General features: G+C 39.2%; 2 protein-coding genes across 2 annotated transcripts in view; one reads left to right on the forward strand and one right to left on the reverse strand.

Moving 5' to 3' along the window:
- Slc16a14 (solute carrier family 16 member 14) overlaps positions 1-10981 on the forward strand; it is a 32179-nt gene extending 21198 nt beyond the window's left edge. Inside the window, exon 5 of the mRNA XM_063237175.1 lies at positions 8207-10981. Within this exon, the coding sequence (XP_063093245.1) occupies positions 8207-8358 (152 nt within the window). The 3' untranslated portion in view covers positions 8359-10981. The remainder of the gene's footprint in view (positions 1-8206) is intronic.
- Fbxo36 (F-box protein 36) overlaps positions 9765-13584 on the reverse strand; it is an 87272-nt gene continuing 83452 nt past the window's right edge. Inside the window, exon 5 of the mRNA XM_063237178.1 lies at positions 9765-13090. Coding sequence (XP_063093248.1) covers positions 13052-13090 — 39 coding nt within the window. The 3' untranslated portion in view covers positions 9765-13051. The remainder of the gene's footprint in view (positions 13091-13584) is intronic.

Here is a 13584-nt window from a genome sequence, read left to right on the forward strand (position 1 = left end):
GAGAAGGAAGTGCTGGTTAGTCTAGCTGCTCCTTTCCTCTTCTCATTCTTGCTCCCTAACTTCTTGTTTATAAGTTTTAGCAAGTTAAAGTCATCCTTCCAAAGGTTATAGAGATGAGCTTAGGAACCTTACCGTCATGCTGGCATGAGAAGGTAAAAGCAGATAGGGGTGATGTTGTGCTCTGGGCCCTTGTGCCATCTAAACAAGGTGATGTCTGCCTGGACCCAACTAATACCTGTCTCTAAAAGGGACTGAGCATGGGGCTGAAGATGTAGCTCAGTGGTAGAGCATTTGCCTGCCATGTGCAATACCCTGAGTTCAACCTCCAGCACCACAAAATAAGTAAATAAGAACTTTAAAAAGTAAGAAATATTGAGTTAGGAATATAATTTAGTGGCAGAGCAGTGGGGGACCCAGTTGTTCTTGTTCAATATATAAAAACAAATATATAAATATAAATAAATGCTAGCTGGGCATGGTGGCGTGCATCTGTAATCCTAGCACATGGAGACTGAGGCAGGAGGATTGCTGCAAGTTCAAGACCAGCCTAGGTTACATAGTGAGTTCAATTTCAGCCTGAATTACATAGCAAGACCCTGTCTCAAAAAAAAAAAAAAAAAAAAGGAAAAGAAAGAAAAAGAAGAGAAAAGAAAGAGAAATTTCCCAGAATTTGTTTCCAGTTCTTCTGCTGTTACTGGTTTTTCCCCAAAAGGACCTTGGAATCTGTACTCTTTGGTGGTGTTTCTAGATTTCCAGGAAACCACATATAATAGGTCTAACAGAATGCATCCACTGGCTGGCTCTAACCATGTGTTAGTTTCATATTGCTCCTGTAATGAATCATGGTTAAGCACACACAGTGGCTTAACTTTCATCTTTATCTTACTGTCCTTGTGGCCAGAAGGCCAAAAGGGTTAAAACGAAGGCACGAACAATTGGAAAGCCACCCAGCCAGCCCCAGAATCTCTGAAGAAGTAACAGCAAAAGTAACAAAGCAGATGAATGCAGATCTAGAAAATTACTAATCTCTCAGATCACTACAGAGATGGTGGCTATGGTGAAAGAGATGCTCAGTGCCTCTAGAGCAGATACAGATAAAAAAAAGAGAGAGGACCTTGGGAAAATTATAGGAAGCATGAACCGCCCAAATACAAAGAAATAGAATTCATGAAACATATACAGCAGAATGAATCAATATAAGGACAGAATATCTGATCTAGAAGGCAAAACAGTGGTTAACAATCATAAAAAGAAAGATTTCTTAAAAATAGCAAGGGACCACGAAAAAAAAATCAATCCAACAGCTGTTAGATGAAGCAAAGAAGAATGACATAATGTTGATTGGAGGCAGTAAAAAAGCTTGAGATAGCGCAAAAGACCAAAAATAAATAAACAAATAACTGTTCACAGAAGTCATGGCAGAAAACTTCCCAAGGAGGGAAGAATTTGACATCAGATGAATGAGTTGACATTTAGAACTCCAATTAGCTGTGATCAAAAAACATGTACACTATGACAAGTAATAGTCAGGATTCCAGAAATTCAGTGCAGGAACAGAATATTAAAAGCTGTTAGAAAAAACAAACAAATCACTTATAAAGGAAAGCTCATCAGAATCCCAGCAGACTTTTCAACACAAACCCTCAAGTTAAGGAGAGCTTGACTGAAGTATTTCAAGCCCTAAAAGAAAACTCCCAGGTCGATGTATTTCCAAGAAATAGCTTTCAAAATTGACAGAGACATTAGATACTTCCATGACAAAGAATACCTAAAGAAATTTATGATCACCAAACCAGCACTCCAAAATGTTCAGAAGAACACTCTAGAAAAAGATACCAAGGACTAAAATTCTATGAACCCCAACAGAAGGCATCCACCAGACAAGGCAAGAAATTAAACAGAAAGTGGAAAAAAGGAAGCCAAAATAGGATAATAACGGGACAAGCATAGTCAATATATATCACTTACAATTATAAATGTCAGTGGTTTCAATTCACCAAACAAAAGAAACAGACTTCCAGAATGCATCAGTAAGCAAGACCTAAGCTGGGAGTAGTGTGCACACCTGTTATTCCAGCACTCAGGAGGCTGAAGCAGAAGGATTGTTGCAAATTTGAGACCAGCCTAGGCTACAAAGTAAAAGTAAGGTCAAATCCAGCCTGAACAGTATAGCCAGACTCTTGTCTCAAAAAGATTGGGGGAAAAAAGGTCCAACAATATGCTGCGTACAAGAACACACTTAAGCCAGGGATATAGTTCAGTGGCACAGCACCTGCCTGGCAAGTGCAAGGTCATGAGTTAATCTCTGGTACCAAAAAACAAAACCAAAAACCCACACATAATTTAAAAATTTATACACTGAATGTCAAATGATACTCAAGTGACAGGAACCCAGAAAAAAAGCAGGGGTAGCTATTCTATTTGCAGACAAAGTAGATTTCAAGTCAAGACTGAGTAAGAGAGACAAAAAAGTTAATTACACCCTTATAAAAAGGAATAATCTAAGAGAAAATAATCATAAATGTATATGCACCAAATATCAGCACACTCAACTATATAAAAATATTAAAAGACATGAAAAATCAAATAAACAGCCAGAGGTTGGATTACATGCCTGTAATCCCAGCACTCAGGAGGCTGAAGCAAGAGGATCACTGAGTTTGAAGCCAGCCCAGGCTACATAACTGAGTTCAAGGCCAGCCTAAATTACATAGACCCAGTCTTAAAAAATAAATAAATAAAACTCAAACACTAGTACAGTTGTAGTGAAGGATTTCAGTATCCCATTGTTACAAATAGAACAATTAGACCAAAAAAAATCAACAAAGAAATATCAGCACTAAACCAAAGTTTTGAAAAAATGGACTTAGTGGATGTCTACAGAATGTTCTACCCCACAGTATCAGAATACACATTCTTCTCAACTATACAAGAGACATTCTCCAAATAGACCACATATTATTATTAGCTCATAGAGCATGGCTAAGCACATGCAAAGGAACTGAAATTCTCTCATGCATATTATCAGACCACAGTGCAATGAAATTTTAAGTCCATGGCAAAAGAAACCATAATAATCTCTTAAACACATAGAAATTAAATAACACCTTCCTAAGGAACCAGTGGGTCACAGATGAAATTAAAGAAGAAATTAGACAGTTTCTATAATTGAACAATAATGTCAGTACAACATATATGAACTTATTGGATGCAGTGAAAGCAGTCCTAAAATGGAAATTTATAGCAGTGATTTCCCATTTTTAAAAAGGTGAGTTCAAATAACCTAATGTTGAACTTCAAGCTTCTAGGAAAAAAAGAGCAAGTGAAGCCCAAAGTTCATACAGGGGAAGAAATTATAAAGATCAGAGCAGAAATCAATGTGGTGAAAACTAAGAAAACAACACAAAGACTCAAGCAAAGGGTTGGTTCTTTGGAAAGATTAACTAAGATTTAAAAATCCTTAGTTGCCCTATCAAAAAAAAAAAAAAAAGGAAAGAAAAGACTCAAACCCATGCAATTAGAAATGAAAAGAGTAAAATCACAACAAATCCTGAAAAAATCTAAACCATCTATACCTTCTTTGAGAACCTAATTCTAATAAGATAGAAAACATAGGAGAAATAGAAAGATTCCTAGGTACATATGAAGTATCAAAGCTGATTTAAGAAGATACAAAGCTTCTAAGTCAACCAATATCAGCCAGTGAAGTTGGAGCTGTAATTAAAAACCTGCCAACAAAGAAAAGCCCAGTCCTTGACAGATTCATTGCTGAATTCTACAAGAAATTTAGAGACCTAATGCTGCTACTTCTCAAACTCTTTAATGAAATTGAAAGAGAAGAAATACTCCCTAGGGACTGGGGATTTAGCTCAGCGGTATAAGCACCTTCCTTGCAAGCACGTGGTCGTGAGTTCAATCCCCGGTACAGATAAAAAAAAAAAAAAAAAGAAATACTCCCTAATTCACTTCTGGAAGCAAACATTATGCTAATACCAAAACCAGAAAAGGATCTAGCCAAAAAAGAGAACTACAAGCCAATTTCCCTAATGAACATAGATGCAAAAATTCTCAATAATATGCTGGCAAACAAATGCGGCAAATCATCAAGAAGATTATACACCATAACCAAATAGGATTTATTCCAGGAATGCAGAGATTCAACATATGCAAATCAATAAATGTAATATATCACATTAACAGAGCTAAGGACAAAAACATGATCATCTCAATAGTTGGAGAAAAAGTATTGACAAAGTTGAACACCCATTCATGATAAAAGAAAAATCCCACAGAAATTGGAATGGATGCTCTTTATCTCAATCTGATAAGAACATCTATGACAAACCAACAGCTAACATCATACTAAATGGGCAAAATGTGTTAAGTTTTCACTCTAAAATTAGGAATGAGACAAGGATGTACACTCACCACTCTTATTCAATATAGCCAGAACAATTAAACAAGAGAAAGAAATAAAAGGAAGAAGGATAGGAAAGGAAGAAATTAAATCATCATTATTTTCAGATAACATGATACTTTATATAGAAGTCCCCAAAAACTCCACCAGAAGACTTCTAGATTTAATATCCAAATTCAGTGACATTGCTGGATACAAAGCAAACAGTCAAAAATCAATAGCTTTCCTATAGAAATAACAAACTCACTGAGACAGCTATTAGGGAGATAGCACCTATACAATAGTATCAAAAAAAATGAAATAGCTAGGAATCAATCTAACAAAGGATGTAAAAGATCTTTCCATTGAAAGCTACAGTACTCCAAAAAGGAGACTGAACTGGATATCAGAAAATGGAAATATATCCCTTGTTCTTGGGAAGGAAGAACCAATATAGTGAAAAATGGCCATACTCGCAGAATTGTTGTACAAATTTAATGCACTCTCAATCAAAATACCAATAGTATATCACAGAATTAGAGAAAACAATCTAACATTTATTTGGAACCAGAAGAGACAGAGAATAGAAAAAGCAGTTCTGGTCAACAAAGGCAAGAGGTGGAGCATCACAATCCCTGACTTGAAATTATATAATTACTGTGATAACAACAACAAAAAAATACAGCATGGTATTGGCCAAAAAAAAAAAAAAAAAACTAGATCCAAAGATCAGAAAAACGTATTAGAAGGTGCAGAACCAACTCCAAACACACTATCTTTGACAAAGCAGTCAAACACCTTTACTTGAAGAAAGACAAACTGTTCAATAAATGGTTCTGGAAAAACTGGCTTCCCACATGCCACTAGATTAAAACTAGACCCATATCTTTCATCATGCAGTAAACTAAATTCCAGATGAGTCAGAGATCTAAATTTTAGAACAGAAACTGGAAGATAGAATAGCAAGAACTCTTGATGACATTGATATAAGCAGACTTTATGAACAAACCCCCAGACAGGAAATGTCATGAAAAATCAGCAGCTGGGATCTCCTCTTATGAAAACACTTTTGCATAGTAAGACAAACTGCCAACAATAGGAAGAGACAACACACAGTCAGCTATGATTTGGAGGTAGCTGAATCTAGAGGGAGTGGCTAAATCTTCAAACCAACCCTCAAGGGTTTTCGCCAAGTGGACCAAGTGGTTGTGGCTGCCCTGGTGCTTGGTTTCTCTTATACAAAGCAGAGTAACCAAGCTGCATTGTAAGAGAAGCCAGCATCTTCCGTGGACATGCAGCCAGCATGGGGGCTCGGTGACTCCCTGAAGCACAATGGGTCTTCAGGTTACTCCAGGTTAAAAATAAAATCGCAACCAAACATGGTTCATGTGGTTTTAAACTTCCGTAGAGAGAGGCCTGCCCATTTGAAGGATGAAAAAGAGGTTTGTGTCTCCTCTGTCCACGTACACCTGAGAGGAAGGGGAAGGGGCAGGGTGCTATGTAGAGGGGCACCAGCTGTGGAAAGAAGCAGGACGGGTGTCTCAAGGGTGTTGGGCTGGGCAGCAGAATGATTCGAGGCAATGTGTCCTAGCAGGTGGGATGCGCGGTGTTATGGTTTGTGTCTAGATGTCCCCACAAAGCCTCATGTGGTCATAGGGTGGTTTTGGGATTGAGGTAGTACAGGCTGAGACTAAGAGTAGGTGATTACAAGATCGTCCATGAATTGGACTGGCACTGCCTTAACCCTGGTAGACTGGATACACTATAAGGGACAAAAAGAGACACATTTTGCTCTCTCTTGTTGTTTTTGCTATCTTCTGCTACCATGAGCTGTTGCCCCTCTGCCTTGGAGCCAGCTGATTATTAAATAAAACCTCTACAAACTGTGAGCTAAATAACCTTTTCCCCTTTAACTTTGGGTACAGGTATTTTGTCTTATCCATAAGAAAAGTAACTAAGACTGTGAGAAAAAAATTTTTTGCCAGTTCCTCAGATAAAGGACTAATATCTAGAATATATAAAAATGGCACATGTCTGTAGTCACAGGACTCAGGAGGCTGAGGCAGGAAGATCACCATGCGTTTGAGGTCAGCCTGGGCTACATAGCAAGACCTTGTCTTGAAATATATATGCATATACATACATATATATAGATAGATAGATAGATAGATAGATAGATAGATAGATAGATGTATCAGGACACCCCCCCAGATTTAAAGACCCAGTCCAGAAATGGGCATCCGAAATAACAGACACTTCTCAGACAAATAAATATATGAAAAAATGTTCAACATCAGTGATCATTTGAGAGACACGAATTAAAACAACACTGTGATTCCACCTCACCCCAGAAAGAATGGCTGTTATTAAGAAGTCAACCAATAGGGACTGGGGATTTAGTTCAACAGCATAAGCACCTGCCTTGCAAGCAGGCGGTCGTGAGTTCGATCCCTGGTACTGGTAAAAATGAAAAAGACAAAAAAAAAAAAAAAAAAAAAGAAGTCAACCGATAACCAACGCTGGCAGGGCTGTGGGGAGAAAGGAACCCTTCTCCACTGTTGGTGGGAGTGTAGACTGGTGCAACCTTTGTGGAAAATGGTGTGGAGATTCCTCAAAAAACTTAAACTAGAGGTTCTGTTTGGCCCAGATAGTGCCTTCTTGGTATCTTCCCAAAAGAATTAAAAGCATCATACAACAGCGACCTATGCTCACCCATGTTCACAGCAGCACAGTTCATAGCTAAACCACGGAAGCAGCCCTGACGTCCATGAGCCAATGAATGACTATAGATGATTTTTTTATGTGACTCTGCCGTAATGAAGGGTAATCTTGAAACATTTCTAGGTAAATGAATGCACCCTGAGACCATATTCTTAAGTGCAATCAGTCAGACACACGTGTAAATACTGCATCCTTTCCCTGGTGTAAGAAACCAAAAGTGTAAATAAGGACCAAAATGTATAATAGGTTTTGGGAAATGGAAAGAAAATGTTCAGGGGAAGGGGAACAAAGGAGCAGGGAAGGGAAAAAGAAAGAAAGGACAAAAAAAGAAAAATTAGAAGGAAAATAGTTGAAACAAAGCTTCTGTAAATAAGGAGGGAAGGGGGTTGAAATGCCGGGAGGTCAGTGGGAAAAAGCAGCAGCAATACAGGTTAAATTCCCTGTGATGAATGTTATCATTATGTATCTCTAGAATAGACCAATAAAATTTTTAAAATGCAAAAAAATCCACTGAATCATACTTTAGTTGACAAACATTTTATTTCATACTGATGTACCAAATAATTATAGATCAGTGGCTTAGAACCCACGCAGTTTATATAGTAATAAAAAGGCGAGTAGTAGCCTAATAAGATTATTATATTAACGTGTTAGATGATAACATTTAATTGTATTTGATCTGGACCTGGTGTCACCTGCCTGCAGTCCTGTCTATTTGAAGGCTAACAGGAGAATCACAAGTTGAAAGCCATTCTGGGTTGTAATGAGACTTTGTCCCAAAACACAAACAAGAAGTCAGATGTGATGACCTGTAATCCCAGCACTCAAGAAACTGAGGCAAGAGGATCCCCACAAGTTTGAGGCCAGCAAGGGCTATATGATGAGACTGTGTCTAAATAAAGAAAAAAGAAAGAAAAAGCAAGCAAGCAAACAGGCACAAAATACTTTGCCCGGGGTTCAGCCCAACTACTGAAAAACAATAACATGCAATAAATACACTTTTATAAAAAAATAGTGATACACACCTGCTTGGTGTACTTGAGTTTTACCAATTGTGTAATGCTGAATATTTTCTTTTTTGTTTTGTAGGGTGGATCTACGACATCACACAAAAATACGACTTTTCCTTCTATATTTGTGGTTTGCTTTACATGGTGGGAATACTCTCCCTGCTCATCCAGCCGTGTGTCCAAATTATAGAACAAGCCAGGAGAGCACACACAGACGGCTCGCCTGTCTAGTGTCACGTGGGCCCCCTGTGGATGGCTCCTGGCACCATGCCTACCTCCTGTACCACGAGGAACCACTGATGCAGGGCCGTGTCCCTCAGAATTGTCACTGTCCCTGCTTCATTTGGAAGCGGCACTACCTCTTGGTCTGGGGAGAGGCAGTGCTGGAAGGTTTCAAAGACTGCAGTTTTCAGAGGTGACAGTTTACAGCTTTTAAAAACACTACTCTCTTTTGCTGGACTTGGTGATGCATTCCCATAATCCCAGTCTTTGGGAGGCTGAGGCAGGAGGATCACTGAAAGTTCAGAGCCAGTCTGGGCTACAAAGTCAGTTCAGGGCCAGCCTGAACTAGTTTGTGAAGCCCTGTCTCAAGAAGCAAAAAATAAACAACAAAAACTGCTCTCTCTCATCCACCAGGAAGAGTATTTTATCTATAAACATAGACAGGGAATAAAAGCTTTTCAGCTCAATTACTTCTTTGTAAACTCTCTGCATGCTTCCTGAAAGCATACAGATAAATGTAATTTCAAGCACAACAATAATATGGAATAATCATTACAGGAATTATTGATCTACTGGTATAATGCAAAGGCAGGCTCCAATTTCAAAGGTAATACCATTTAGTACAATTAAAGAAACAGTTTATATTTTTACAAAAGAATCTTGCAGGAGGATTTACTGATCTTCCTCTACGAGATGGTTGATACCATCAATTCTAATTCAATTATCCAGGAATAAAAGATAAATTCAGTAATAAAGTGATTCCTCAGACAGTACCTTGACAAATAAATCATATGAATGATTTCCTTAACAGAAGTTGTATTTGTACACACATCCCACGAATCAAGGGCTACGAGTCAGGCATTTTTATTCATTTCATTGGCCTCTGTCTGAGACTATTAGTGTGATCTGAAGCCTTCAACAATGTTTCCCAAGTTTCAGCTGCCCAAGAAGTAGATTGTAGGACTAATTGCTCGTGATATGTAAAGTGCGTGGTTAAGCCACTTGGAAAGCAATTGTTCACCCGAAATGTTAAGACTGTCTCAGTGTGCAGTAATGAACAGAAAGCTCCTGGTCTAGAGGTCAGTGCCCCGAGCCGTGGGGCAGCAGGGACAAGCAGCCCACTTCTGGGGCCTCTGTTGCCGGAGCTCGGCACAGTTCTAAAACAAACACGTTCTCTTCATTGACTTCACACAGGAGACAACTGTGATCCACAATTCAAATAATACCCTTCTTTATCTGAAATGTCTATTTTTCTAAGAGAAACACTTTCCAGACTGCAGAATGTTCTTCCCAGCATCATTGTGAAGTTTCTGGCTGCCTTACTTGTTTACATGTTCTCTTAAAAGTATTCACACGCGGGGCTGGGATTTAGCTCAGCAGCATAAGCACCTGCCTTGCAAGCAGGCGGTCGTGAGTTCGATCCCTGGTACCGATAAAAAAGAAAAAGACAAAAAAAAAAAAAAAGTATTCACACGCCTCCTTGCAGGGCAGGAGGTGCAGTTCCAGGAGCGAGCACTTGCCTAGCATGTGCAAGGCCCTGGGTTCCATCTGCAACAGTGCAAAAACGGAAATAAATTTCTACTTACGATTTGCTCATCATGCAAAATAAATCCTTCAATGTCACAGCTGTGTGTGGGGTCAAATTTATCGAAAGTGAATACAACCTGTTCTCAGTTATCCTTGGTAATTACAATAGGAATGCTATTAGGAATTGGGGCCATAGAACGTTAATGAAGCTTAATGTGAGACCGATTTCAGTTGGATTCCAAACCCTTCTGAGCTGTTAAACAGTAATTAAATAGACAAGTTTCCTTTTGTTGCATCTCCATTATTTTCTGCTCTAAAGTCTAGTGGGAGGATGGTACAACGAAAAGATCACCAAAAAACAATAGTAATAAAAGGCAGCTAAAGAGAAGGCAAAACAAAAGCATGCCTAGTATACACACTCAGTATTACCTCCAATGACTTGAGAATTGCCTGGAAATTACTATAGACAATAAACTGCACGTCATTCGCCATTTAGTTTAACACTGCAACCTCTCTGTTACCGTGAGAGGCTTTGGCTGCCTTGGAAGAAGCCAGTCGTCCATTCTGGTAACAGGATCCCTGAAAGCTGAGGCAGTGCTATGTATGTGTACTGTAAAACTGGAGGATTAGATCCAAGGACACAGTGCATGTTCTAAAATGTCACTACTTTCACTTTCTGACACTTCCGCAGTGTTACAAATTTTGAATGGTGCTACTGTGTTTGGATGCTCACACTGCTGGGGATGCATCAGGAAAAGGAACTTTCCATCCGGCCACTCAGCTTTCATCCCATTCAAATTAGACCCGCTCACGTGCACTTCGGACAGTTTGGCTACTTACTGTATTTATGGAAATGGTGACGACTACTGGATCGGTGGGAGTTCCCATTTTACAAAAATAGAATAAGACCTGCTTGCAATACTCATGTTGACATCAGGATAATATGAAGAATTACAGCAAATATTTCCTATTTGTTATTATACATAGTTCTTTAAAATATCATAAAGGGTTAATTGTATATATCATGTGCTTTATGATTGCTCCCTCATATTCCCAAATGATTTTTATTTACATATATCTAAATAAAGTTTGTCCTCTTTAAAAATGGTCAGTGAGTTTTGCATAAGATATCAGGGTGGGTTTTCTGGTGGGGGAGTTGTTTGGTTTTTGTTTTTTGTTTTCTCCTAAGGAAGCACTCCTGAAATGTAGCTAATGTTTGATTACCTGGAACAGTATTTCTTTAGTTGTAGTCATTGATCTGATATAGGGATGACATAAGGTGGTCCAAATGATACAAAGGAAATATTATAACTCCCAACCTGCTGATATCTGATATGCTATTTGTGTTCCCCCAAATCAAAGAATGAATTTTGAAGAACAACAGTTGAGTAGGAAATATTTATGAAGGGAAAGATAGCTTCTAAGACAGACAGAAGGAGACCCAGAAAGTAGATTGCCCACTAGCTCACTTCTCAGAGGAAGTTTTATACAGCAAATTTGGGAGGCAAGCACAAAATTATGAAGTAGGTGTAAGGTGAGACAAAACTATGATCACCCAATCAGATTACAGATAAAGTTGCTTAGGTAATATCGATCCAACGGGGAAACAAGTACATGGCAAGCGTGTACGGAAAGAACCTTAGCTGGGAGGGATGGGTCTGGGTCTTGGTCTCCTACCTGGGTGACTGATGCCTGTTTAGAACATCAGTCTTACTGTTTGTCCCTCGGGGAGGTATGTAGGTATAGTCACTTCGTCTTTGTCTTAAAGCCTGGCCTTCACCAAATGTACCTGCACCCACAGCTCTGCTGCACTCTTATTTTCTGCACCAGCTTCTTAGAGAGCCCAGCTCTGACTGCCTGGAATATTCCTACCTAACCTAGCTGTCTATGATAGAATCATACCAGATAGAATCACTACCCAGATAGAATCACCTGGAATGACTGTTAAGTATTGAGCCTATTATGTAAATGTTTATTTTTTTAATTATTTAAATAAATGCATTAAAAAGTTCTAGCAAGGCCAGGGATTCAGCTCAGTGGCATAAGCACCTGCCTGGCAAGCATCAGGTCATGAGCTCGATCCTCAGCAGCCCCCCCCCCAACAAATAAGTTCTAGTAAGATTGAGGGAAAGAATAAAAAACATTGACTTAAAAAGTGTCAGATCCAGCAGCCAGGCATGTGGGTGCATGCCTGTAATCCCAGCACTCAGGAGGCTGAGGCAGGAGGATCATTGCAAGTGCAAGATCAGCCTGAGCTACAAAGTAAGTTCAACGCTAGCTTTAATTGCATAGTGAGACCTGTCTCAAAAAGACAAAAAAAAAAAAAAAAAATCAGATCCAAATGTTCAATTTAAAATGGATAGCCAGCTCTATTTTAATCCAGCTAATGTGTTTCTAAAATTTTTTCTACATATGAATAAACAAATGAAAAACAATATCTTGCCATATCAGTTACTATACAAAAGACTAGGAAAAAATACACATCTATTAAAGTATGGGATTATTGTTGAACAGGGTCCAAGGTGACAAGGTGACAAGAAGTCGCAGACTCAGCTGACCTGGCCAGGCTTTTGACATCATTGCAGAAAAGCGTTTCAGGATGTGTCAGTGACACATGCATGCCAGTTATTAGACAGAGTTGGAAGAAAGAAAAAATAGCTCCTCAAGCTGAAGCTCCAAAGGAGAGGGTCAGGCTGACCCACTAACAAGGAACAGACCAGCAGGGGTGTGCGAGGGTCTGGCTGATCATGGTCTCAGTTCTTTTACAAGGCAGCTCCAAGATGTCCATGCCACTTAATCCTGGCTCCATGAGGTGACTGTTTCTGCTTAAAGCAGTCTCAGTTTTGCAGTGACTCTGCTAGAATCCCAGGTGATCATCATCAGTTTAAGGAAATGACTGGAGATTTTCTGAGGGCTTACTGGTAGTTGGATGTCCCTTTTTTTTTTTTTTTTCTTTTTTGAGACAAAATTAAGGCTGATCTTGAACTCACTTTGTAGCCCAGATTGGCCTTGAACTTGCAGCAATCCTCCTGTCTTAGCCTCCTGAGTGTTGGGATTACAAGTGTGCACCCCCACATCCGGCTGTTGTCTTCAGTATTGACAATGAAATAGGTTAGGTACATTTAGGACCAATCAGCCTTGTATTGCCAGCTTTATGGAGACGCTCTCTAAATGATTAATATGCCTGTAAGACCAGCTGAGCAAGGATGTGCCCCTATAAAGGAGACAGATACAAAATGAGAGTTACACATTGGACATCTGTAGGCCCAGGCGAAGACTCTGTCTCCCTCTTGGACATAAAAGTATAAATTACACAAGGGGGGATTATTACACAAGATGGGAGCAGCTTCTGGGTCCCTGATCACTGCTGAAGAAAACACAAATCAAGAATTTAATGAGTAACAGGCTAAGGGCCCTCTCTGTCCTTATGGTTCCTATGGTTCTCTGTGGTCCCCTGACTGTGAAGTGTATGTCATTCTTTTGGGAGAAAAGGATCAATCTATAAGTGGGTATTAAGAAATAGGAAAAGTCTCCAGTCTTTTTCATCTTGAGAGGAAAATATGCAAGATAGAATAATATGTGTAGGACACTCACAATGAACAAAAGTTCATTCACACTTATAAAATCTTACTTATGTGTAAGCCTGGCTAGGAAAAGCATAAGTGGCCGCAGGTTGCAGGGCTTGTGCTAACTTGATTCTGGGTGTGG

This window comes from Cavia porcellus, unplaced genomic scaffold, assembly GCF_034190915.1.
Source record: "Cavia porcellus strain 051 isolate PalLab524CR breed Dunkin Hartley unplaced genomic scaffold, mCavPor4.1 scaffold_26, whole genome shotgun sequence".
In the NCBI taxonomy this organism is placed as follows: Eukaryota; Metazoa; Chordata; class Mammalia; order Rodentia; family Caviidae; genus Cavia; species Cavia porcellus.